This window comes from Anguilla anguilla, chromosome 7, assembly GCF_013347855.1.
Source record: "Anguilla anguilla isolate fAngAng1 chromosome 7, fAngAng1.pri, whole genome shotgun sequence".
In the NCBI taxonomy this organism is placed as follows: Eukaryota; Metazoa; Chordata; class Actinopteri; order Anguilliformes; family Anguillidae; genus Anguilla; species Anguilla anguilla.
In genome coordinates, this window is record NC_049207.1 from 19035076 (window position 1) to 19057312 (window position 22237).

The 22237-nt window shown below is 51.6% G+C and overlaps 1 protein-coding gene across 2 annotated transcripts in view; it reads right to left on the reverse strand.

The window, feature by feature from the left end:
• Positions 1–419: 419 nt before the first annotated feature.
• Positions 420–22237, reverse strand: part of dhx15 (DEAH (Asp-Glu-Ala-His) box helicase 15) — a 40318-nt gene continuing 18500 nt past the window's right edge. For both annotated transcript variants that reach the window (XM_035426096.1, XM_035426095.1), the window contains exons 7-14: positions 15360–15446; positions 14851–15000; positions 12362–12470; positions 6960–7151; positions 4078–4200; positions 2510–2700; positions 1453–1622; positions 420–1278 (exon numbers count right to left, since the gene is read on the reverse strand). In XM_035426096.1, the coding sequence (XP_035281987.1) occupies positions 1161–1278; positions 1453–1622; positions 2510–2700; positions 4078–4200; positions 6960–7151; positions 12362–12470; positions 14851–15000; positions 15360–15446 (1140 nt within the window). In that variant the 3' untranslated portion in view covers positions 420–1160. The remainder of the gene's footprint in view (positions 1279–1452; positions 1623–2509; positions 2701–4077; positions 4201–6959; positions 7152–12361; positions 12471–14850; positions 15001–15359; positions 15447–22237) is intronic.

The following is a 22237-nucleotide window of genomic DNA, read 5'->3' on the forward strand; positions in this document are numbered from 1 at the left end:
TGCGCTCCGAGCGACTTCAAAGGCTCCCCGCCGAAGCTCGCGCAACTCCTGCGATATACGCTCGGTCGCCGCGCCGCTCGGTGAAAGGCTTCTCATTGATTGCCTTTCTAAACATTTATAATTAACAACAGTTCTCTCGGATTACCTCTTGAATTCCCATTTATGTCTGCTAAAAATACGTCGGCTTTAATTGATTGGTAGCATTAAGAATTTTCCTGTAAATGCACCAGTCCTTCAAGTCCTCGCTTTTCACCACTAATGGGAAAGGGAGCTCTGCAGTCCCTTCAGTATATTGTTTTACTGCTGGCCAAGCCAACAACAAACAAAAAAACCCACTCTTTACATTAAAAAAAACACATTGGCAACAAATTTCTTAATATAATTTCTTTAAAAAAAAAAAAATTAAAAGGCAGCTTTGCTCATTTGTGCAACTTTTTCCCCATTTATTTCCATTCGATCCAAATTTCCAAACTTTCCCACATATACATAACTCCTCCAGAGCTACCGTAGCTGAACCAACAGCTAGCAAAAAAAACAAAATGCATACATTTCAGATGTCCTTTGGATACATCAACATTCCACCCAACAGAGGGACGTCTAGGAGGCCCTTCCTCAGAAAAAGAGCCGGTGCTCCTTTTTTCTGCGAGTGCACGTCAGTGGCAATGCACTGGCATGCACTACATGCACCCGAAGCTGCCCATAACTGATATTAGTCGTTTTTAATAATTATTATGATTATTGAAGTTACTGAAAACTCCATCGGTGAATAACCAAAGACCGTCTACACAAGTACATTTTTTTTTTTTTTAAACAGTTCACGATGTCTAAAAGGAATGTCAACATCCACATGGCTGATCATGCACGACATGGTCGATAGCTGTTTTCCTGTCGATAGCCTGAATCGGGCGGCCTAGTATCCTTCCTATACTTCCAAAGCAAAGCTAGGACGTAAAGGCCGACAATGACTATTTTTCAGAGCACGTTATCAGATGAACAGAAAAAAAGGGGCTAAAGAAAAAAATATATAAAAATAATCAAATCTGAACAGTAGAGAAAAAACATTTAAAATCCTCCAAATGATGGATGTTAGACACGTCGAGCACAACTTCATAGAGTTGTGACACTCTGAGCACTGACCACCAGAGCGGGTGCTGCTGTCATTAGTACTGAGAGTACTCCTTGGTCTGGAGCTTGGCCACGATGCGCTCCAGCTGCCTCTTGGCCTCGCACTGGGGGAAGTTGCCCATCTCGTAATACTGGGGAGCAATTTTGATCAGCCTAAGAGAGAGAGATAGAGAAACTCATTCACGCGCGGGAAGAACTTTAGGAAAAACAGGAAAAGGAAATGCAGAGGACGGAGGCAGTGGCTGCAGGGCTTAGCCGTGGGGGGGGGGGGGGGGGGCGGTGGGCGCAGGGCTTAGCCGTGGGGGGGTGGGGGGGGGATGGGCTTACCACTCTGGTTTAATGTCGGTGCACGTGCGGATGTAGTTCTTGGTGGTGAGGACGAACTCGTTGTAGAGGACCCACTCGGGCTTGTGGTCCAGGACTGTGGAGGGGTGGAGCTGGACAACCTGGTTGTCCTTCACTGTCAGGTAATGTCCCGTGCGCTCCAGGTGGGCCACCTGTTCAAACGCAAGCGCACACGCAGCCGTTTGTACAGCAAGACCCCTCCAGCTCTCCTCATTAGTCCCGCGCTGTATCATTAACGCACTTCACATACACTGCATGCAAATGTGCAAAGAACAGGAGTCTCGCGGTAAAGACATCTGAAATTAGCATTACTTTCTTTCAAGGTTTCAACCCGTCTTTAATGCTTGCATCATTTTGAAAATGTGAATGAACGCAGATGCGCAAACAGAGAAGGAAAACTCTCTCTAAGGGACTGATCTTAGTTCTAAAGTGTTGACGTGTGCAATGTTAGATAAATCAGAAACAGCCAGTTCGGTTTTTTTCCCCCCGCAACACTTAAATATGCAGACGACGGCTGTTATGATTGCTGAAGCAATCAGTCTCAATAAAAACAATTCAAAACAAAGCATGCGGGGAAAATGACCCTCACTCAAACATAAGTGGCAAATTTGTCTTTCTGAAAAAGGTTAATGTTCTCAAATATTTAAATATTAATACAGTAATTCAACTTGTCAGGGCGCTCATTTCGTATCCCCCGGACATTGCACTCTCTCAAAATGTTATTTATTTTTGCGAACAAGGTGAAATTGGCTTGATTTCTTATTCGGCAGCCGAGCGCCGGTCGACGCCGAACCGCTCTTAAGGAGCGCCGCGCATGCCAAAATGTTCCAGCCGCGGGGTTTTTACTTAGCGGCGACGCCGCTAGCGCTTTAATTAGGAGACAAAATATACGCACTCGTAAAAAAGCCAAAAAAACCGCCGCGAGGCTACGTTCACGGCTCCGGTCTGCGCCCGCCTTCGAGGAGCTCTCACGAAACCAGGAGGGAGGCGTTACAGGAAGTGACGCGACGGCAGCTAGGCTAAAGAGCGCGTGAGGAACCTGCATGAAGAAGCCCGTGACCAGGGCGCGGCGGATGTTGATGTAGTAGTCGCGGCTGGTGAACTCCGTGCTCCGGCGGGGCAGGTTGAACCTGTCCATGATCCGGGACAGCTGCTGGCGAACGTTGTCGGCCGACATCAGCGACCGGTAGTTGACGAAATTGTCGTAGCACCACTGAACCGACTCGTGGTCTGCCGGGAAGACACAGGAAAAAGTGGTCAGCTCCCGAATAATGAACCCCCCTTTCGTCTTACATTTAAGGCAGGAAAAAAAGGAGTCAACTGCCAAACTATGAACCCCTAGGGTGATGCATTAACGGCCAATGAAAAAAAAGCATCCACAAGCTCATTTTAAAACCAGTACCTGGCAGACCTAGAGAAACAAGCGCAGCAACAAGAGTATCATACTCAATAAACACCAACGCCTCTACACATTCATTATTCATGTTAACATGGCAACAGTATTCCATGGACAGAGGGTATGAGTTAGTCGGCCGCCTTAAGCATATCTTCTAGAAATCTGTTTCTTCAGTTTACAAAACGGTACCAAAAGCTATCCAAGCCCTTTGTCATTGCATTCAGAACTTGTAGCAAAGCCTTGCCTCCTTCAAGATTTCCGCTATTATAGTATATCTGTCACACAGAATGGTTTCAGATCTTTAGACAAAGCAAACCTGAGTACACAAAATACATTTTTTAAATTATAATTTCAGTTATTTATTAAAAAAAGCCATCAAAAACCCTTATAACCCATATGGAGGAAACTACTTCTTCACGGCACTGTACACTGCCCCAGTCCATCAGATATTCTTTCAGAAAAGCTGATGACTTCACACTGGCGCAAGGGGATGAAGAGTTTTGGCATTTTAAAAATTTTAACAGACTAAAATTTTCAGTGGATATCTGGCTACTTATAAGGCAGAACAAGCCAGTAATTTGATGAGATACGCACAGCAGTGTGCAAATAAAATCTCTTATTTACTGCTGAAATCAACAGGGGACATAGAAATTAGCCAGGATCTCTACCACACTGCAATTTGTTTCAGTTTCTCTGGGTACCTTTCATTACATTTCATCGTGAAATGACTAATATTTCTACAGCATGCTCAGTGATTATTCTCTTTAATTGCATATACTGTATTTTTCCTTTTAACAGTATCTTATATTAAGAAAAGCAGTCAGCATGTTTTTTCACATTCATAATAAGACATGCTTGAGTTCCTTGTAGACCCTTTTTAGCAGCAGGCGACTGCTGTTATTGGTGCTTTCAAATTCCTGACATGCACATGAATTTGGCTTAATTTAGCATGTCAGGCTAGAGCTAGTTTGATCACCTTAAACAAGCGTGCTGAAAGGAGGTTAGCCAGCTAATGTGAGCTGAGCCAGCCAAAAGCAGACAACTTGAACTAATCCTGACTTATTTAAGCCAACCTTGGGCAAATAGATAACACTGGCATTAGAATAACTAAAAAGAACATCTCATTTAGATAAGCACAGGGGGCATATGAAAAGGGAATACCCTCTCTAAACTGTACGTGGACATTCGGACTGACTGACAGACATACGTACTCTGTTTGAACGCGTGGTAGACGTTGAGCAGGGTCAGGTGATCTCCGTCTATGTGTGCGAACCTCATCTTGGACTCGTCAGCCGCCTTCTTGGCCTCCGTCGGGCGAACAAAGCACTGTGGGACTAAACAAGGTTGGTATGGGCCCCAACACAGACGCCCATAGGGATAAGTCAAGCATTCACAGACAGAGGAACAAGGCCTAGAGTTACAGCACTTGAGAGCACAGGGCGGGGCAGAGCCCGACAGGGCAGGACAGAGTTGGAAAGGGCGGGGCAGAGTGAGACGGGGTGGGGCAGAGTGGGGCAAAGTGGGGCAGGGAGGGGCAGAGTGGGGCAGAGTGGGACAGGGCGGGGCAGAGTGGGTGGCAGTGGGACAGGGCGGGGCAGAGTGGGGCAGAGTGGGACAGGGTGGGACAGGGTGGGACAGGGAAGAGTGGGGCAGAGTGGGACGGGGTGCGACAGGGTGGGTCAGGGAGGGGTAGAGTGGGGCAGAGTGGGGCAGAGTGGGACAGGGTGGGACAGGGTGGGGCAGAGTGAGACGGGGTGGGGCAGAGTGGGACAGAGTGGGTGAGAGTGGGACAGGGCAGGGCAGAGTGGAACGGGGGGCAGAGTGAGACAGGGCGGGGCAGAGTGGAACGGGGGGGCAGAGTGAGACGGGGTGGGGCAGAGTGGGACAGAGTGGGACAGGGCGGGGCAGAGTGGGACGAGGGGGCAGAGTGAGACAGGGCGGGGCAGAGTGGAACGGGGGGGCAGAGCGGGACAGGAAACGGCAGAGCAGGGCGGGACAGGGCAGTACACGGTGGGGCAGGGCTTTCTCGAGAGCTCGCCAAATGCATGATGAACTGCCTACTGACTGCTGGGGGTTGACAACCTCGTCTGGAAGCAAAGAGTTTAAACGAACTGCTGCACAGAAAATTGCACAAAAGAACTGTCGTTTTTTTAATCCATATTCATTTTTTATAAAGTGGAGATGGTTGGCATTCTGAAGGACCTGACAGACATACAGTGCCCCCCAATTTATCGCACAGCCTTCTAAGTTTACGGATCGTTATAAACCAGTCTTAAACCAATGGAACAACCACGTGACAGACAATAAGCAGAGAAACAACAATACACATTTTGGTCTGTCGAAATGTTAGGACGGGGGCAACTGCATCGGCCCACTGAATTTGAAATATTAACTTTTTAATGAACACATAAATGCGAACATTTGGTGGATAAAAATGCTGCACTTATCTCACATTATTTATTTTCACTTGCGGGTTTGTGATCTTCTGAAATTATAGCAATTGGAAGTAGATCAAAGCACCTCATATGCAATTCCAGAGAAAATGAATTTTTGAACAAACATTAATCGGCAACTTAGAAAACTAACAAGAAATACTAAAAAGAAAAACATAATAATTGAACAGATTCCCCCTGCTATATTTGTGCACCTAACAGAGGCCTAGGGAAAATGAGCTAAAATATGTTAAGTTTAGGGTTTAAACTTTCATAAAACGGCAGAATTAAAAGTTAATTGCTGGCTAGATTAGTGCCACTACTCCATGTAGCTAGCCCACTAGGTTAACATAATTAGTGGGCTAGCTACATCGTTTCATAGTAACATTGGTACTGTGTTTATAGTAACTGCCCTGCTCTTGTCTTTGAAATGTCAATGGGAAACCTCCTCTAATGTCAGATATTTAACAAACAGTACAATCTGGTTTTACAGTTGTGCATTGCACATTAGAAAAGCAATGTAAAAGTACTGTTAGGATATTTGTTATAGAAAATGTGAAGGATTAAGTCGATGCATCTTTATTCTCATACCAAACCTACAACATGTACACCAACAAAAAAGCTTGGGAAACGTTTTACTGTAAAGGACTGAATTACAACGTTATGATTTTTATTGATATAAACTGATAAATTAAATGCAGGCCAGTGCAAAACGGGTATAGAAAGTGGAAAAACGGGCATAAGTCTCCGGGCACGGCGGAGCACCAGACCGGTTGTAATCTCCGAGGTAGCGGAAACAGGAGCAGGAGGAGAAACATCTGGCCCGGCCTTGCCCTGCCGCTCCGGGCCCGAGCGTCCTCATAAGGGCAGGCCCAACCGAAGCGCCGCGCGCCAACACCTCACCCCGCCCCACTCCGCACCGCTATCAGAGCGCCCCGATTAAATAACCGCCACTTCGTTCCCTCAAAAAAAGCCTACCCCTGCTTTTCCTTGACTTTTTTTTTTTCCTTCTCCTCTTCCCGTCAGAGCACGCTCCTATTCCATCATGGGCTTAACAGGCGAGCTCGGTGTTTATTGAACACAACACCCAGCCGGCGCGGTGATATGATGGCTGTGCGCGCGCTGCTGACTTGGTAATGAACTCAGCAGAAAGCCGCTCTCCAGCGCACCCATTATTAATGCGCCCGGCGCTCAAACAGCTAGTTAAATTCCTTTTTTCCCCTTCAAAGGCATCTGTTTTCATCTCAATAAGCAGCATTCTGCTTTGGCAGCCTAAAGTGCAATTACAGCGGCAGCACATTCTAGCTGTGCAGACTATAAACTCATTAATTTAGTGTAGACATGCATTTTTTCCCCCCTGACAAATATTAACTGACACCGCCGAGCTCTCTCCCTCCGCACGTCACTGTCTTAAGAAAGTCCTGGGGGGCTGGCGAGGACCTTTCCGCACCCCCTGCGAGCGGGGGACCCGCGCCGAATTAAAGAGGCAGCCCAAACGAAGAGGCTAATTCCAGCAGAGGACAATAACGCGGAGGTTCCGGAAAAGACCCCGAGATGTGCTTTTTTGTTTTTTTCCTTCCCCGGTAGGTTTGTGCGGAGCTTTTCGGCGAGCGAGTAAGGGGGCGGGGGCGGGGCCGCTGGGCGACCTCCCTGGGCGTTACCTGAGAGCATGGCGGTGATGGACAGGATCTCGTTGGAGCAGTTGAACTCGCAGCTGGCGATCACCATCTTGGCGAGCTGCGGGTCCAGGGGGAACTCGGCCATCATGGAGCCCAGCTCCGTCAGGTCGCCGTCGTCGTTCAAGGCCGCCAGGTAGTTGAGCAGCTCCAGGGCCCGCATCAGCGTCTCCGGAGCTGTGGAGCAGAGGGGGGGCCCCCCGGGGAGGGGGCAACAGTTTGAGCCACGCGGCCAACGTTCCTGACCCCCGGGCCAGCTCGTTTTTTTCCATTCGCCGCTTCAGCGCTTCAAAACAAACGCCGCCGCCGCCCAATGCAATTACAGGGGGAACCCTTTACTTAATGAGTGAGAGCAGCTCTACACCGCTTCGCTCAAAGGAACGTCCCACAGAAACACTCATTGACCTCGGGCTCTGCGAAAAGCTGAAGCCCAATCATCAGTCGCATGTTAAGTGAAAATTACAGGTTTGGCGTTCGGCTGGGAGGCGCGGCCGCGTCAGGCTCGGACCCGGGCCAATGACAGGTTCCATTCCCCCCACCCTGGAAAACTCTGGAGCGTTTTATTAAAAGGAAGAGATATCGATTTAGGGTTCAGGCGCTGTGAAAAGCCAGCGCCATTACTTACAGACGCCGTGGCTCCAGTCAAACGTGCGGGCGGGCCTGGTTAAAATCCAGCTTCGCCGTGACATTATGAAACCATGTAAAATGTAATCCATACACAGCGCACCATATCTGAGAAAAAAAGCTATTAGCCAGCATCGCGTGCAATTGAGAGGAAGGGCTGATACGCATTATCCTAGCATGAGGCTAAACTGAACAAAGGAAAATCAGGTAGGCCAAATGCTAATGAGAACAGTGCGGATCTCCACAGAGATTAATGATAGGGGCTACTAATCACAGAGATGGCGTCAGACCTTCAGGATTACATTTAAATAGTAAATATGTTGTTCAAGGAAAAATGGATTTCCACATATTTCCGTGCCTATGTTCATATCACAGCAAACGCAGACAAACAAAAGCCTCCGTGGGTATTCCAGGGAACACACTGTCACACCGTGCCAACCTGTCCAAGCACAGCACCAAGTCAGATACAGCGCACGTCAACATATCCAACATGTACAATATCCGTCTTTGTAAATCCTGTAAGGAATGACATTTTCCTTCCTGAAAGCAGCGGGATGTCGAATGCGGTGCATCGTTTTGGTCTGGGGGAGACGCAGAGGAACACTCCCATCCTTCTCTGTACGATGCATTCAAATGAAAGAATAACAGATGCAGGCCTTGCATTGTTTCCATTTAAGCAATGTAACAAAATTAGACAAAAATTAAAGAAAGGAGTGAGAAATGGAGCCAAGAGCTTAAACGGTGCTGGGAGTCTGGGAGGGACACGGCTGCCTGGCTGAAAGCCTCAGAGCGTGTGTGTGAGACTTCCACTCTGCATGGTATCAATCCTAAACAAACCTGAACCCTCCGTTTCTGTCAAGATTAAAGGTTACTCAGTTGCTTAATTCATCCCTGTCTGGTTAACTAAAAAGCCTGCAGCAATTTAGAAAAAGGTATTGACATTGCATGTACTGAAACTCAAAAGTGCACCCTTTCTTGTTGTTCTTAGCCAGGTGCCAGTATAACGTTCCAAACTTAAACACACGTGCCAAACGGTCATGAAAGGCAACGTGCTGCACTGCCCAGTGCCTGTAAGAATGAATGCCTTTGAGCAGGTCTTCCTTAATGGTGAGTAACTCCCCGAAGACCGGCCTTCTGTTCATGGGGCAGCGACCTGGCGAGTGCATGCACCGCGATGAGGGCAGGTCAACGGGAAAATGAGCCCGCTTTCCAAATGACCGGCCTGGCCGCTGATGAAGGCCCCTGTTCAATTTAGCGAAGCAAAAAACGCAATCAAGGCTAAAAGCCGGTCCCCCGTTCAGCGCTGGCTGAACCCACCCCCACCGCCCCCCACCCCAGCCCCCCCATCGCCGGAGTCCCCGTCCCGATCGCCCCAGCCCCCCCGTCCACCCCTGACCACCGGCACCGAGACATTTCACCGATGAGGGCATTGGCGCGGTGACATCACCGTCTCCCGGCGCACTGGCGGACTGAATCCCTTTAATGGAACCCGGCCTGATTAAGAAGAAGGAAAACAATGGGCGCTAAGAGAGATTCCGATCGGGCCGGGGAAACGTTCCATCTTTCCTTTTTGAGGGGCTGACATTTAATTCATTCGGCCGCGTGTGGCCTCATCCGTCAGCGCGCGGGGGGGGGGGGGGGGATTGAAAAGGCACGCCGCGCCGCGCGGAGGTGCGCTAGGCCCGAGATCCGGAGCTCCGCCTCCACACATCGCTGTTCCCCGGCGGCAAACCCGCCAAACCTCGCAGAAAAGCCCCAGAATGCACCCTGAGAGAGAGAGAGAGAGCAGCAGCGGCTCACAGCAGAACGCTTCTGACAGCCACCGTCCCGCCTCGCACGCCAGCTCTCAGAAACAGTTTCCGTGACGCTGCTGTTCACACGCCATTTAAATCTGACCGAGCGTAAGGACGGAGGGCCAGCGCGCGGACTCTGAAGCGCTGCGGTGTAGTCTAGCTCAGCACGAGGCAGGGCTGGACGAGCGGACACGCGGCAGGCTGGAGCCGAACGGCTTCTGGGCGCGGCCCGGTCGGTTAGGCGGACAGAGCGGCGGGACTGACAGCCTTAGAGCTGCTGCTCGCTGAGGAAGGCTGACGGGGCACAGCGGAGTCCAGCCGCTCTCGACAGAGAGGCCAGGAGCGGCCGCTCACTTTCATTACTGCACCTGCCCACAAGCACGCACGCAGGCATACAAACACACACACACACACACACGCTCGCACTCTCACACTCGCACAGACACACAGACAGACACGGCTGCCCCGCGCCAGCATTCAGCAGGAGAGACTTTTCAACAGCACAATAGCGGGGCCAGACAGAGTTCTGCTCAAACAGGAGAAGGAGGAAAAAAAAGAAAAAAAAAAAAGAGAAAATCACCCCGGTCCCTAAGCTCAGGTCTGACAGGCTCAATATGTATTCAAACGCAGGCCCGCCTCGCCTCGTCCAACGGGGAGAGAAGCACGGCAGCACTCCTGCAGACAAGGCCTCTCCCCACACAAAGGAGCCCTGACACTGTGATGTCATCGCATTCATTCAGTCTCATATCTTACATCAGGGTTCTTCAGCTGCTTCTTTCAGGGCGCTCGGCTCGTTTTAACATGGCGCTAATGGGCCAAAAAAATTCCACATACTGCTCATAAAAGTACGAATAAGACGTATCGTGTCAAAACGAAGTAGGCGCCTTCTTAAAATATGCATAACTATGAGTATTTATTCCTCCACTAACAGGAGGAAGTGCCGTGCAGGCACTTTACAGATGCAGACCGGGAGAGTGGGAGTTTCTGACGCACGGTCCGAGCAGCAGTTCTTTTTCTTCTTCTGAACAAGCAAAGGGCCGAGAGGGGATCTAAGGCAGTCTGCATCTGGCACCTCAGGCCCCCAGTTGAACAGCCCAGCCTTATATTTTCAGCAGACTGAACAGAGAAACACACGAAAGCATGAATCTGTTCAGGAGGGCACTGCTCGGGACGGAGGGAGAAGCCTGGCAGGCTGCTGTGATGTCAGCACATGGCAGCGCAGGGGCGTCGGCGCCACCGCTCGGACCGACGGCGGCACCCGCGGCGGGCCGCCGATCGGGCGTCAGCGTGCGTCAGCGCCGGGCCCCTCGCCGCGCGGGACGGGAAGCGGAGCCGGGAGGGGAGCGCAGCGGCACCCCGAAGCTGCCAGCTCGAAGGGGAAAACAGCGAGGTGAGCCATCTGTGAGAAAGCCCGCGTCACCGATGCTCACTTACTCTTAATCCCGTCTCGCTCTCCGCCACTTCAGCCTGCGCAAAACACGCCGCCGACCGTCAACAAACGCGCGGCGGCACTCTGCCCCGAGACGCCAGGAGCTGGAATATTCGCCTGCGACTCGGTACGGCGTGAAGCGGCCAACGCCGCTTATCTGCCACGCCGCACGCCGTCCCCAAAATAACTTGGGCAAACTGCGTTCCGGGGCTAGTTCAAGGCAGCGTTTAGCCTACTAAACACGGCGTGAATTAGGTCATCAATTCAAAGACGCTACGCAAATGAGAAAACGTGTCCTTTTTCGACAGCGAAGGCAGAGCTTCTGCGAACCGCGCGCGGGAGTTGCTGTCTCCGGTTAGCAAGCCGGTGTTTGGAAAGGCAGCTCCACCAACCGCATGCATCATTATTAAAATCTCATATTCCATCTTCCAGGAGGAATAAGAGCTTATAACTCAGGGGGGAGATATCAGAGAGAGCAAGGCCCGGACGGGGAGGAACGTCTCTTCCTTAACCGTTCACTTAATGATTCCCTATTAATCTGCCGGTAATTAAAAACAAATCAAAGTTTGAAACTTTATGACAATAGAATTTGATTAAAATTTTAATAAAATGCATCAATTTTTTTTTAAATCTCTCAACTTGTCATTTGGGACCGCAAATTATACTGAAAGGGGCTGTTTCCGAATAGGGGGAAACAGTAAAAGTAACAGGATTTATAATAATTTTCTTTAAAGGAGAAGAAGGAGAATATGTGGAGTGGTGGTGAAGGGGTAGAGCCCTACAGCCCAGCACAGGGTCGCCACGATGAGTCCAGACGCTTAAAACACAACCGGCCTGCTCGGGGCGCCCAGCTCCCGCTCGCTCAAAATGCCGCTCCGTTCCGTATGAGAGAAGCGGCGGCTCTGATTGGCTGAGCCGGGATGAAGGCCGTATTAAGCAGGGCGATTCTCCCACTAAAGTTTTGCGCCGCGGCCCTGTCCTTGAGGCTATGCGAGGGAGGGGGGCGCCAGATCAGACCAGACAGGCGGGGGCGTTCTGGCAGCCCTCCAGCCAGGAACGGGCCAATGAGGAGCGGCTGGGGCTTTAACTGACTGCGGAAGACCCTCCTAAAAAAACACAACCACCTCTCCTCTTCCCCTGGAGTCCCTGGTGCATTTACACACCCCGCTGGAACACCCAATATCAGAGCCTCGCAGAAAAGCATTAAGCTGCAATGTACTCAAAACGACTATATTACCAAAATCTGAAAACATTGCAACACTTTACAATACAAGTTATTGTCCCTTACATATAGTGCAATGTCATTTTTAAATGCATTTCTGTGAACTATATTTATTATTGCATTCTTCAGAAAGTGCAGGTTTACAGTATATTAAAGCATGTTCTCCTTTCATAAAGGCATTCAGGAAGGGGTGCTTGAAGAACCCTAGGACTGGACTGACTGGAAAGACCTCAGAATTGGAAAATAAATAACACAAAGGCTAAGACACCGTACGTATGGTTAATGAACAAGGTTTCTTCAGTTGCGGGCAGATTCTCACCTGGGGGGTCCATGAAGTCGAAGTGCACCAGGTCATCGATGCCCAGCTTCTTCAGCTGCAGGACCACCGATCCCAAGTTAGACCTGAGGATCTCCGGGTACGTGTTGTCCTGTCAGAGAAAGAGGAAATTGAAATTAATTAGCCGGGGGTGGATTATCTTTTCACGCGTCCTCGTATGTGAAAGGGGGCGCAGGCCCGCTGACTGGGGCCGGTGAAAGGCTCTTTGACTCCTGTTAAAATACGCTCTCTCGCTCGCCGTGACGTGAAAGGATGACCCGGTTAAGAGTGAGGACGCCGCCTTTCGCGTGTACATTTGTCAGGACGTGTCTTGTTCCTCCTGTGGCGCTTATTAAAAGAGCCGGGGAGGGGGGGGGGGTTTTGGGGGTCACGATGGCGGGGCGCCTGGACGTGGCGGGAGGAAAGCGCGTGAGAATTACACCCGTCTGTACGACGTTCATCGCCGAACACGGGGACGGGTTAAAACCAGCCTTCCCATGATGCCTGTGCGACTCAAAAGCGTGACTTTGCACGCAAGCAAGCAACCGCCACACCAAATTGTCAATTCGCATCTGAGCTGTATGTAGACGCCATAATGGAGGACTGCGATTCCCGCGCTGCTGGCGAACCACCAGAGGAGGTGCTGGTGCGCACGGAACACTGTCAATTGAAGACCCTCCACCCATAGCACTGCTATGGTGAGAGTGATGCTCACGGTCAGGAGTAAGACCACTCATAGCACTGCTATGGTGAGGATGATGTTCACGGTCGGTAGTAAGACCATTCATAGCACTGCTATGGTGAGAGTGATGCTCACGGTCGGGAGTAAGACCATTCATAGCACTGCTATGGTGAGAGTGATGCTCACGGACGGGAGTAAGACCGTTCATAGCACTGCTATGGTGAGAGTGATGCTCACGGTCGGGAGTAAGACCATTCATAGCACTGCTATGACGAGGATGATGCTCACGGTCGGGAGTAAGACCATTCATAGCACTGCTATGGTGAGGATGATGCTCACGGTCGGGAGTGTGACCGTTCATAGCACTGCTATGGTGAGGATAATGCTCACGGTCGGGAGTAAGACCGTTCATAGCACTGCTATGGTGAGGATGATGCTCACGGTCGGGAGTAAGACCGTTCATAGCACTGCTATGGTGAGGATGATGCTCACGGTCGGGAGTAAGACCGTTCATAGCACTGCTATGGTGAGGATAATGCTCACGGTCGGGAGTAAGACCGTTCATAGCACTGCTATGGTGAGGATGATGCTCACGGTCGGGAGTAAGACCGTTCATAGCACTGCTATGGTGAGGATAATGCTCACGGTCGGGAGTAAGACCGTTCATAGCACTGCTATGGTGAGGATGATGCTCACGGTCGGCAGCGACACGGTCGAGATTTGATTGCGGTCTGTGGGGCGTTTCACTGCACCATGAGCTATTGCAGGATAAACAAGTCTGCAGTACCAGGGAGTGGTGCAAAATAATCCATCCTTTCTCTCTCTTGTTCTCTCATGCTCTCTCTCTCTCCTTCATATTCCTTTTCCCTCAGTGGCTGAGCTGTTCTTATGTCAAGAACTTCAACTGCCTGTGAAAACAAAGCAAACAAAAAGGAAAAAAAAACTGCTTCTGTTTCCCGGCCAGCCGAAAACTCTGACATTTCATGAAACACGGATTCCCAGTAAGGCTGCTGGTGAAGGAACAGCAGTGCACACGGACACCTACAGCACATCACGGCGCATGATAAAACCACGGGCGCGATGCCCACGAGGGCCGATAGGGTAGCACGTCTCCCCTTGGCCCTACAGAGCCGCTGCAGTCGCTCTGTCATTCACGCCCGGCAGAGTGCCCGGCTGCTGCCATAGGCCGGGGGAGGTCACATGACACAAGTCCTCAATATCGGGAGCAAACAAGCCCAGGGCCGTGGGCGGCCATCCGATCGCCTGGCTCTGAGCGCGCTCACGTCGCAGACAGCTGCATCTCCGCCTCACAGACGCGCGTCCCTACTCACCAACATGCCCCAACTAGCCTAGCTTTGAGCGTCCGTGCGAGCCACAGGCTAACGGCGCTGTGGGTCTCCGTTCAGCGCCGCGCGCGCTTCGAGCCTTTCCTTACCCGTGTGAATACATCTCCTTAAGATCGCCAAACGAACCCGGCGCGACCTCGGACGCCCGGCGCATTTAAACACGGAGCGCGCTCAGTAACACATCTCAAAGGCTGCACTTCACTTGGTATTTATATCGTAAGCTTGAATGGGAGTGGAATGCTTGATGCCTTTTTTTGTCCCGCGATTGTTGAAAGAAAGTCTCTGTTGTGCTCCCTGGGTGAGGTCAAGGGAAGCCTCCGCAGAAGCAGGCGGTCTGATGTGAGGCATCGCAGTCGAGCACAGAAACCTCACAGACCCTGCCAACATGGAAAGGGCAGGGGGCCGCTCCTAACCACCACCCCCACCCCCCCCCCTCCCCCCAAACAGAAAGACGGGCGACTCACCTGCATCTCGGTCTTGTAGGCCTTCTCCGTGTAGAGGCGGAAACACTTCCCTGGGCGTGTCCTCCCGGCGCGCCCCGCCCTCTGCTGGGCGGAGGCTTTGCTGATGGCCGTCACCAGCAGGGACTCCACCCTGATGCGGGGATTGTACACCTGAAGGGAGGGGGAGGGGGGGAGGGGGGGGACCGCAGCACAGACCGGTGAGAGCAGCCAACAACGCCACGGCCGGCTTCTCTGAGCCGTTCCGCCATTTTGACTCCGGGAGAAGAGAGAATCCCATCTTAAATGGTTTTCTTCTTCTCCCTCCCGCTCTTTTTTTTTCGCCGGGCTTCCAAATGTCAGAAGAATAAATAAATAGCATTTCCATCTCCCGCGCTGTCAGACGCATGTGAGCGTTTATCTGAGGATTTTGTGGGCAACAGAAGCAGGTGATGGGAGGAGATTATGCAGGGTTTTGGGGGGGGGGAGGGGTGGGAGGTGGGGAAGGGGGGGGGGGGGGGGCAGAGTCTAACCTTTTGCTTGGCAAATCCGGGATCAATTACAAACACCACGCCGTCGATTGTCAGGGATGTCTCGGCGATGTTTGTCGACACCACAACCTGCGGAAATGAGCAGGGCAGCGTTTATTCCCCTTCACGTTAGGGTGGGGGCTGCAGACATGACACTTTCAGAAGGAAAACCAGCCACTTCACAAATCCCTTCATTCAGCCATTCACTGATTCATTCATTCACTCATTGATTCATACATTTACTCATTCACATACATTTACTTAGTCAGACATTTACTTAATCAAACACTTAGTCAAACATTTATTCATTCATTCATAAACCTCAAGCACCAGCACCACAGACACAAAGACCAGCACAATTATGCATTCATCTGGCTGAAAACAGCAGAAACAAAGGACAAAGGAAGCAGGGGAGGATTCCAGTCTGCTGAGCACAGAGCTCGGCGGAAGGGTGTCGATACTGGAACAGTGTCAGCGCAGGAGGAACGGACAAAAACATTAGGAATGATGTTTAAATGACGACACCCCCCCCACCCCCCCCAGAATAACCGTGCCCACCGGCTGGTCGTGCGGAGCGCGACGCGAGAGCTCCATTACAGCTCTATGGGCTGCCCTATTCAACACGAGAGCTTTTCAGCAGAGGGAGAGAGCCCTAGAGGAAAGAGGAGGTGAACAAGAAAAAAAAAAAGAGCGCGTTCCACTTCCCCCAAAAAGTACTTTTCGGAGGGCGAGAGCGACGTATCGCGAGCGAACTGAATCCGGCGGACACGTCTGCGGAGCGTCCCGGTGCAGGCGGCGTGACGGACCCGGGCGGAGGAGCGGGATCGCGCCGGGCAGACCGCCGGCGAGCCGAAACGGGCCGCTTTCAGCGGGGCGCCGCGTCCAAACGCATCAGCGCTTCCTCGCCCCGGAGCAGACGCAGTGTCGCCCGCGCGCGGAAAAAACCTCTCCGTGTCTGAAGGAACGCCTTCTGTCTGAGCGAGAGTGCCATCAAAATCATTTCCCAGCTCCAAGTTTTTTTTCTCCCCCCAATCGGGGCACATTACGCTGATGGAGAGAGCCGATTCCAAATCCGCTTTACGCCGCTGTTCGCCATTCGTACTTCGTCAAAAACCGTCGCTGTTAATTTCCCGTGAAAATAAAAGCCGCGGTAAATCACACGCTGGAAAACAAAGCGGGAACAAAGCGGGTCGCACGCGGAGATCCCGAGCGAGCGCGGCGATGAGTCATGTGCCCGGAGGTGAGAGCCTGGCGCGGACGCGTAAGTGCACCCGCTAAACTCGCCAAATTGACAAGGCCCAAATGGACTGCTGGAAGAGAGCTGAAAAGCTACTTTGAAATAGGAGACAAGTTTCATTAAAATGAATTAGCTCTGTGGTTAACTGCAATTATCCAAACGTGATGGCAAATTCATGTCGTAGTGGAACGGGGATTGCTGCTTTAAAGAGAGATCGGAACAAAAAATTTCTAAAAATACAACAACAAAGAAAACCCCTTCATTTTCAGATACGATGTTCTTTATATAACGGCACTATTCCTCAGATTGCAACCAAGGCCACGCAGAGTATCACGCAGCTCGGAAACGCTTAAATCTCCTCACTGTCAGACGCGCTGCGGCTGATCAAAGCACTGGGGCCGGCCGCAACATTTACTCACGCTCAAATATTAACGGGACCCCGAATAATCTTAAATAAACTAATAAATAATGGATTCCCGCCAGGACCCTAAACGACGGGAGGGGAACCGGGGAATCCGAACGCCTGGGAATCCCGGATCCTCGGCCGCGGCTGTTATCCCCTCACAGCGGGCCCGTCAGCGGGCCCTGACAGCCGGACGGAGGCGCGGGGATGGAATGAGTAGCATCTGCCGGCGGGTCTCTCCGTCAGCTTTAAACAAACAGAGGGAAACCGGGCGCGGCCTTCGCCACACGCCAGCCGGACCCCGGCGGCGGACCGGTGGGGGGGGAGGGGGGGGGAGGGTGACCCCGCGAAAAGCGGAGCCAGAACCTGCAGCTGGGCCAGACTTCAGGAATTCAGGTTTTTTTTTTCCCCCCTTCTTTCCCACACCACGGCTGTTGGCATAACGAGTTACCGCTCTCCCCTCCGGGGTCAGGAAGACCAGGCCGCGCCTCGGAATCTCTCCGAGACGGTCCGAGCGACCGCGGAGCCGGAACGGGAGGTGGGCCCGGCCGCGCTTTCAACCCCGCACTTCAACCGCTTGACCACGCCGCGACCGTGACAGGCTCCAGCGCTCCGGAGCACAATCCAACATCCGTAAAAAATAAGAAAATCATCTCGACTGTAAGAAAAATGACCAAATAATAATAGAGTGGGTTGGCCTCGACCTTTGCCTCTGTGTATTTTTTCCAATTAAACGCCAATTGACCCGCGTTAATTATTGATTTCTTTTGTAGATTTCACAGCGTGGGGCCCGGAGCGAGGGCCCGGAGCGAGGGCCCGGGCTGAACGCTCCCTCACGACGCTGACCCGTGTGATCCCCGGGTTCCGCTTGGAAAAGCTCATCAGCGGCTAATGACACGCGGGCGTCCGGGGCGGCGGCGTCCGACCGACCCCGTCAGCTCGTCCGCATCAACCGCCGGCCGCGGCGACGTACGCGCAAACGGAGGGCGGGGCCGCGAGCCGCCCCGCCGCCCCCCGGACGCAGCCACGGGGTCGGGGGGGACCGCCCTGAAAGAGCACGGCTCGGGACGAAGGTGCAGATCACACACAGACACCTAATTAAATACTTACGCTGTGCTCTGCTCAGGTGACGCAGGGGCCCACGCCATTCTAAATGTTTTACTCACACCCACTGACCGGGGCGGGGGGGTGTTTCACAGAGCCATTCGAGTTCAGCACAGCGCTCAAAAGCACGACGGCAGAGGCCCATCTGGGGGGTTGGAATGTGAAACCTTTGGTTTTAAATCCCTACTTCCCCAGTGGAACCCTTAAAATGTATTATAAAAGCTTCCCTTATCAGCGAAATCAAGTTTCTTTTGGTTGGAGGACTGAATTTGTTGGGTAACGGCTCTGGCGAGCGAGCGCGGTTTTGCCCCGCGGCCGTTAACTAGCGCCGCAGGCCAGGAGCGCCGCGCTCACCGGCCCCCGCGCCCCGTCTCTGGAGCCGCGGCTGCCCCGGGCCGCCTGAAGCCCCGAGCCAGACCGCCGCTTAAATCCCACCTTTTACCGCCGCGCGTTTCCCTAGCGATTAGAATGCAGTGCTGTTCGGTTATTAGCACTGTGGACCGTATTAGGGCTTCTCCCATCCTTAACCTGGCGTTCTGCAGCCCGAGAATGAGTCATCCCGCTTGAAATTAACAGTCCGTCCGGTAAAGGAGACTGCAGCCGGCCAATAAAAACTCTCCGTGATGAGCCGGGGGCGGGAGCTGAGGCCCGAGCTGCCGCCGCAACACCGGACGGGCGCTTTGAGCCAAACCGGCGAGCGGATAACTGACAGAGATTTGGGCTCTTCGATCTACGCACCCCTCAAACTAATAAGAGAGATGGCATCGGTGACATTTACTACTCAACCAGTCGGCTCCCTTCCCCAAGTTGGGTTCGCGCGGACCACTCTAATTTAATATGGGCGCGTGAAACTGTCAGCGCACATATCAAAGGGATCGGGGGCTGTCATAGCGCTTATGAATTGGAGACACTTTCAAGACAGATCGCAAAACAAAGCAGAGCATCGGCTGACACTTATTAATGTCTGCAGCCATCAACGCGAGCCGGCGTGCACGAGCACCGGGGCGTCGTAAATCTCACAAACGGCTCCCCCTTCCCCTCCTCGTCCAAATTAAACCCCTGCAAATTGCTTGGCGAAGCATGCGAGAAATTAACAGCGCTTAGCCGCATTTAGTGACCCGAGGGTGCCGGGAAACTGCGCCTTTTTCCCGGAGCCAATGATCCACCCGCGAACGATCTGGAACCAAGGTGACCAAGTACGCGGCCGAGGACGAAGAGGGTGATCTCTCGCTCGGAAACGGCGCGGCCGCCCGCGCGTTTACTTTACTGCACCGCGCGGGCGAGCTAGGCTCCCGCCAATTTAATCAAGGGAGCGGAGAGCCTCGCAGATCGGGGCGCGCACAGATCGCCGGCATCGGTCTTCATATTAGCACGATGACATGCAGTAAATAAGCAGCGCCGGCTCCACCTCCAATACTCATTATTACATTACATAACTACGAGAGACTAGCACGTTAGCCGTGGCGCTAACGGGCATTGGAATATCGGGCGGTGGGAGGACACAACGGCAACAGCGCCTTGCTGACATTTCATAATCACGTGAGAGCGGATAGCCTCCCATCGATTACATTGATTCTAAGCACATATGGAGCCCGGGACTGCTTAAAAGGCACGGGGGCTGGCTCCTGCTAGTCTGTGGCCATATTGTGGAGCAGACTTTTCATTGGTGATATCATTACATCATTATCGCTGCATGTTACTTCCAGGTCATTACCAAGCAGAGTCTGGGACTCTAACTAACAAGGCCGTTCTTCACCAACGCGGTGGGGAAACCGCAGCGTTGACAAATAAAGCCACCTCTCCCGATTAGTAAAGATGCGGAGAGCTCCTTAACGCTCTGGGCCTGCACACGTACGCTAGGCGCTAAAATGTTTGCCATGGACGTACGGGTCTGACATTTCAAGGAATACCCAGAAGACGAGAAAGATCCAGAAAAAGGGGGAAAAAAATCCTTGTACTAATAGAGCCCATTTGTCAAAAATGCTCAAGAAGGATACTTCAGAAGGGTGAAGGGTGTGGGGTGGGGGGGGGATTAAAGTCTTTGTTGGTAATTACAGTGAATGGAAGCTCCAGCACAAAATCATTAAACTGTAAAGGGGCGATCAGCTGCGTTTATTTGTGGGGTTTTTTTTGGGAGAAAATGGCGCGCTGATGGGGAAACGCGCGTGCTAATGGACGGCCGGGCTTAATGCGCTCATCAGCATGCGCGGCTGCCGTCGCGCCGCGCCCTAATTCTTCCATTACCTTTCCGCGAGGCTCTCGCCTGCGACGTCTAGCCACACCCCTGCTAACATCAGTATCAGTCTCTGACATAACGGGGGGGGGGGGGGGGAAATCCGCCGCGTTACGCTGCGCCCGCGTTCAATTATTCCCTTCCCCACCGCCACCGCCGCCGCCGCCGTCCAATCCTAATAAAAATGACAAGTCCGTTTGGGCTCCGCCAGGCGGCCGAGCTGGTTCAATTATTCGACCTTGCCAAGGTGCTGATGGCCAGGAATTTGTTCAGGTGTTTACACGCTGCCTGCGGGTCCTTATTTGCATGGCGGGGTTATATATACTGGGGCTCTGACAACCTGACATTTTAACAAGGTAATTTAAGCTCGTCTCCATGCGACCGGAGTCGCCCAGGATATCCGAGGGGCAGGGAAAATGATACTGAAGGCGTGCAGACTGCCCGGACACCTCCGGAATCACCTGGGAGAGAGAGCGGCCGCCAACGCCGCCGCCTTCCAACGGGCGCGGCTGCGGAGAAACGCGGAATGCAAATCGGCGGGGCCTTTCCCCCCCCCCCCCCCCCTCCTCCCGGTCTCTCTCTCTCTCTCTCTCTCTCTCTCTCCGCGCGCGGCGATGGCATCTCCCGGGCCGTGCCATATTCAGACCTGGCCCCCGAGTAACCGTGTCGCTCTTTTCATGTCAACACGCCTCCGAACGGCGCGAGCAAACACTGATAATGTTTGAACTTTTAAAAATTCCCGTCCGCGGCTTAGCGCAATCAAACTGTTGCAAATCCTGAGCCCTCTGTACACACAAAGGAGCCGGCGGAGATAAAATGATGTGCTGTGGCAGGGAAAAGAAAAGGCCGAGCGGAATGTTTCTCTCTCCCGTTTAAACCCGGCGAAGGAAAGGGCCGCTGATTAAGGAGGTCTGATACGCGCCCGTCCGGCCAAAGCAGAGGAATCCGGCTCGCCGCTCGAAAGGTGTCAAGCCTGATTTCCCGTAATCCAACCCATAACAAAACAACATCGTACTTACAAGATCCTATATTCGGGCAGACACTGTCATTTAAATAAATGGTAATGCTTCATAATACAGAGCTCCAATTTTTTGCCTGTCCAGGAAGACAGGAATAAGGTTACAGGAAGTGCGCTACTGATTTTCTTCCCCCTAACCTCGTACACAAGCATGTTTTAGTTTATTTATTTTATTTTTTCGGTCTTAACAATTTCACCATACATTTATGAAAAAAAGGTAAAATAATACCAAGTTATTGTATCAAAATAAACCAAAATTAAAACATAATATTCTCTGCACCGAAAAAAAAAAGGTATAGGCTGAAGCCTGAGCTTATTGTGCCTCCCTTAATACAAGCATTACCCATTCTCTGCCCAAAATAACAATTTAACAGAACAAACCAAGCATGTCATCGATTACTCGAGAGGGGAAAGAGAGAATAAATGACACTGATGTGGAGTTAGAAGTAATGGAAGCGAATGGCCATGTTGTTCTCACATTCTGAGGTTAAAGTCAATGGGCAGTTTAAACATCCTGTAAACATCGTCACTAACTGCCGCTTTCAAAATAAAAGCCTACTAATACTCTGAATACACATTCATGCACGTGTTATTCAGATATAAGGGGATTGCTATGTTTGTGTGTATGCTTTGCAATACATTGGCATCTACTGTAAACTAGACTGCTAGCAGCTTTGTTGATCCAGCTAATGTATGTCTTGGCATGGAGGGGGAATTACATTTGATCTTGCATTAACACCACCTTGCTTTATTCTTCTGAAAATGAAGAACTACACAGATAAACAGCATGCTCAATTACTATTATTTAATAAAGATTGCAATATAATTTACAATTTAAACAATTCAGATGAATTATTAGCACACAGAATTTCTCCACCCATAATTA